The sequence below is a fragment of the Oncorhynchus gorbuscha genome, unplaced genomic scaffold (assembly GCF_021184085.1).
Source record: "Oncorhynchus gorbuscha isolate QuinsamMale2020 ecotype Even-year unplaced genomic scaffold, OgorEven_v1.0 Un_scaffold_6477, whole genome shotgun sequence".
Classification (NCBI taxonomy): domain Eukaryota; kingdom Metazoa; phylum Chordata; class Actinopteri; order Salmoniformes; family Salmonidae; genus Oncorhynchus; species Oncorhynchus gorbuscha.
Genome location: NW_025750066.1, coordinates 4203 through 7694, shown reverse-complemented (window position 1 = coordinate 7694; position 3492 = coordinate 4203). Strand labels below are relative to the sequence as shown.

At 50.1% G+C, this 3492-nt stretch overlaps 1 protein-coding gene across 1 annotated transcript; it reads right to left on the bottom strand.

Annotated features, from left to right (window-relative positions):
* Positions 1 to 345: 345 nt before the first annotated feature.
* On the bottom strand, positions 346 to 2314 carry LOC124029469 (neuropeptide SIFamide receptor-like). The gene is made up of 4 exons (XM_046341167.1): positions 2224 to 2314; positions 1789 to 2056; positions 1153 to 1742; positions 346 to 692 (listed from the first exon to the last, which is right to left on the bottom strand). Exons 1-4 carry the CDS (start codon positions 2312 to 2314, stop codon positions 346 to 348), a joined length of 1296 nt encoding a protein of 431 aa, XP_046197123.1.
* Positions 2315 to 3492: the final 1178 nt, after the last annotated feature.

Sequence of the window (3492 nt, the reverse complement as noted above, 5' to 3'; positions counted from 1 at the left end):
CTCGACTTAAGGAAGTGTCTCCTCTTAAAGGGAGGCTGTCTGTTTTCTCACCCCCATCATCTGGTCTTAAAGGAGAGGTGTCTCCTCTTAAAGGGAGGCTGTCTGTTTTCTCACCCCCATCATCTGGTCTTAAAGGAGAGGTGTCCACTCTGCTGTCCACAGAGACAGTGCTTAAAGGAGGGTGTCCAATCTGGGTGTCCAGTCTGTCCCCAAAGGCCGGTCTTAAATGCAAGGTGTCTCTTCTGTCCTCAGATGCTAAAGGCCATAAAGGGAGGGTGTCCCCTCGTTCGTCCTCAGAGTGACTTCTTAAAGGGAGTGTGTCCTTCCTACCCCCACAGTCTCTATTTAAAGGGAGGTGTCCATTATGTCCCCACAGACGGTCCGTATAGAGAGTGTTTGTGGCCTGTCAGGATGACTGGGTAGTAGGGATTTCTCACACACACTGGGGCTGGACTTGTACCAGTCAGACAGACTGTAATCAGACCTGTCCTCTATCTTGCCTGGCCCCCCTGCCGCCCTGGAAAAGGTAAACAACTTGGGAATGGCTGTCGTGGACGCGGCCACGGTTGCCGCGGCTACTCCTCCCTCGGCGGCAGTGGTCGTGGCGGAGTTGGCGAAAGAGGAACCAAAGAGAGCAGCGATCCGGCGGTGGTAGTGGGTACGGAACACCTTGGCCCCACGGTGGAGATCACCTGTGAAGGGAGAGGATAACATAGAAGAAGAAGAAGAAGAGGACAAACAAGAAGAGGATAACATAGAAGAAGAAGAAGAGGACAAACAAACATAGAAGAAGAAAGAAGGACAAACAGGAAGAGGATAACATAGAAGAAGAAGAAGGGACAAACAGGAAGAGGATAACATAGAAGAAGAAGAAGAAGAGGACAAACAGGAAGAGGATAAATAGAAGAAGAAGAAAGGGACAAACAGGAAGAGGATAGAAGAAGAAGAAGAAGAAGAGGACAAACAGGACGAGGATAACATAGAAGAAGAAGAAGAAGAAGAAGACAAACAGGACGAGGATAACATAGAAGAAGAAGAAGAAGAAGAAGGAGACAAACAGGAAGAGGATAACATAGAAGAAGAAGAAAGGGACAAACAGGAAGAGGATAACATAGAAGAAGAAGGGGACATGAGGACACAGCAGAGTCCTACCTATGAAACAGTAGCAGATAGGATTGAGGCTGGAGTTGGTGAGGCCCAGCCACTGGGCAAAGGGTTGGCTCTGCATGAGCCAAGATGGCGGATGCTGCACTCGGTCGATCCAGAACTCAGCCAGATACAGGGGCAGCCAGGAAACTGCAAACAGCAGCACCAGGGACACCACCATTTTGGCGATCTTCTTCCTCGTCTTGAGGCGCTCAGTGTGCAGCGCTCGGCTTCTGGAGTCAAGTTCCGAACGTCCGCTTCCCGTCCCCAGAGCCCGGCCAGTCAGGAAGCCGATGGTGAGGTTAAAGGTCACAGGGATGCAGTAGAGAGCGCCACGAAGAGCAGGACGGTGTAGCCCTGTTTCAGACGCGGCCCCCGGCCACACCTCCTGGCACACAGGGATCACAAACGACGCCCCCAGGCTGATCTCATCTCGCCGGTTCATGAACACCAATGGGGCGCAGATCGCCGATGACACCACCCACCCACGGCGACCGTCCCGAGGATCCGGCGGCGGGTGAAGAGGGAGCGGGCGCGGAGCGGGGCAGCGTACACTGAAGTAACGGTTGACGCTGATGACCGTTAGCGTTAGCACGCTAGCCGACACAGAGACGGCCTGGGTGAAGGGGACCGCTTCGGCACAGGAAGTCCCCGTAGACCCAGGCCGAGTAGATCTGGTGACCCAGCGTTATGGGCATGCAGACACACACCACGGCCAGGTCGCACACCGCCAGGTTAACCAGGAGGTACCGCGTGGCGCTGACCGCGGCTAGCCTCTCGCTACGTCGGTTGGTCAGCACCTTCATTGACATGATGTTCCCTACGAACCCCACCAGGAAGGACAGGCAGTACATGAGTGTCAGAGCCACCGTGGTCGGCTCATGGACCGTCCATAACAAACTGGTCAGCTCTGAATCATCAGGAGGGGAGGAGGAAGAGGGGGAAGAGGGACGAGGAGGAGGAGAAGAGGGGAGGATCAGGAGGGTAGAGGGAGGAAGACGGGAGGGAGAGAGTCAGGGAAGGAGGGATGAGGAGGAGGGGATGAGGGGAGGAGGAGGGAGTCGTAGAAGCTGTAACTGTTGTTGAGTCTGGCCTGTGCGGCGTTCTCTACATGCAGCAGAGGAGTGAAGCTGAGCTGGGCTGATAACTGGTCCAGGGTCAGCTTCATGGTGCTGTCTTGTCCACTCAAGGCTTGCTCTGTCTGTCAACACTGACCTCAGTACAGCCCTTATATAATGCTACTCATGACACTGCAGCAGCAGTAGAGGACTGTAATCATCAGAATTTATGTGCAAGGTTAGGGGGTAAGTTAGGGTAAGTCCCGAGCTACTTGAGCCACTTGTCCTTAACGTGATAAGGATAAGGGATAAAAGGTCAAAGTTACTTAGGCTAAGGTTAGGGGTAAGATTAGGAACTGGCTCTATCTTCAGAAACAAACAGCAACACCCTTGTCCTTATCTTTTCTTTTTTCTTTTTACCTTTATTTTACTAGGCAAGTCAGTTAATTAAGAACAAATTCTTATTCTTATTTTCAATGACGGCCTAGGAACAGTGGGTTAACTGCCTGTTCAGGGGCAGAACGACAGATTCTTACTAGCATCTTCTCTTACTCAGCACGTCTTATCTCACTAGCACTGACTTATCTCACTAGCACGTCTTGTCTCACTAGCACGTCTTGTCTCACTAGCACGTCTTATCTCACTAGCACTTATCTCAACTTCGTCTTATCTCACTAGCACGTCTTATCTCACTAGCATGTCTTATCTCACTGTACGTCTTATCTCACTAGCATGTGCTTATCTTACCTAGCACATCTTATCTCACACTAGCACGTCTTATCTCACTAGCATGTCTTATCTCATTAGCACGTCTTATCTCACTAGCATGTCTTACCTTACTAGCAAGTCTTATCCCACTAGCACCTCTTATCTCACGAGCAAGTCTTATCTCACTAGCATGTCTTATCTCACTAGGACGTCTTATCTCACTAGGACGTCTTATCTCATAGGACGTCTTATCTCACTAGCACCTCTTATCTCACTATGATCTTATCTCACTAGCAAGTCTTATCTCACTAGCATGTCTTATCTCACTAGCATGTCTTATCTCACTAGGACGTCTTATCTCACTAGCACCTCTTATCTCACTAGCATGTCTTATCTCACTAGCATGTCTTATCTCACTAGGACGTCTTATCTCACTAGCATGTCTTATCTTACTAGCACATCTTATCTCACTAGCACGTCTTATCTCACTAGCATGTCTTATCTCACTAGCACGTCTTATCTCACTAGCATGTCTTACCTTACTAGCAAGTCTTATCCCACTAGCACCTCTTATCTTACT

Coding starts and splice junctions, on each gene's coding strand:
- LOC124029469 (XM_046341167.1), bottom strand. CDS start 2,314: ATGAAGCTGACCCTGGACCAGTTATCAGCCCAGCTCAGCTTCACTCCT. Junction 1,743..1,788: donor TGGGTCTACGGGGACTTCCT/GTGCCGAAGCGG, acceptor TGTGTCGGCTAG/CGTGCTAACGCTAACGGTCA. Junction 693..1,152: donor TATCTGCTACTGTTTCATAG/GTAGGACTCTGC, acceptor CTCCCTTCACAG/GTGATCTCCACCGTGGGGCC.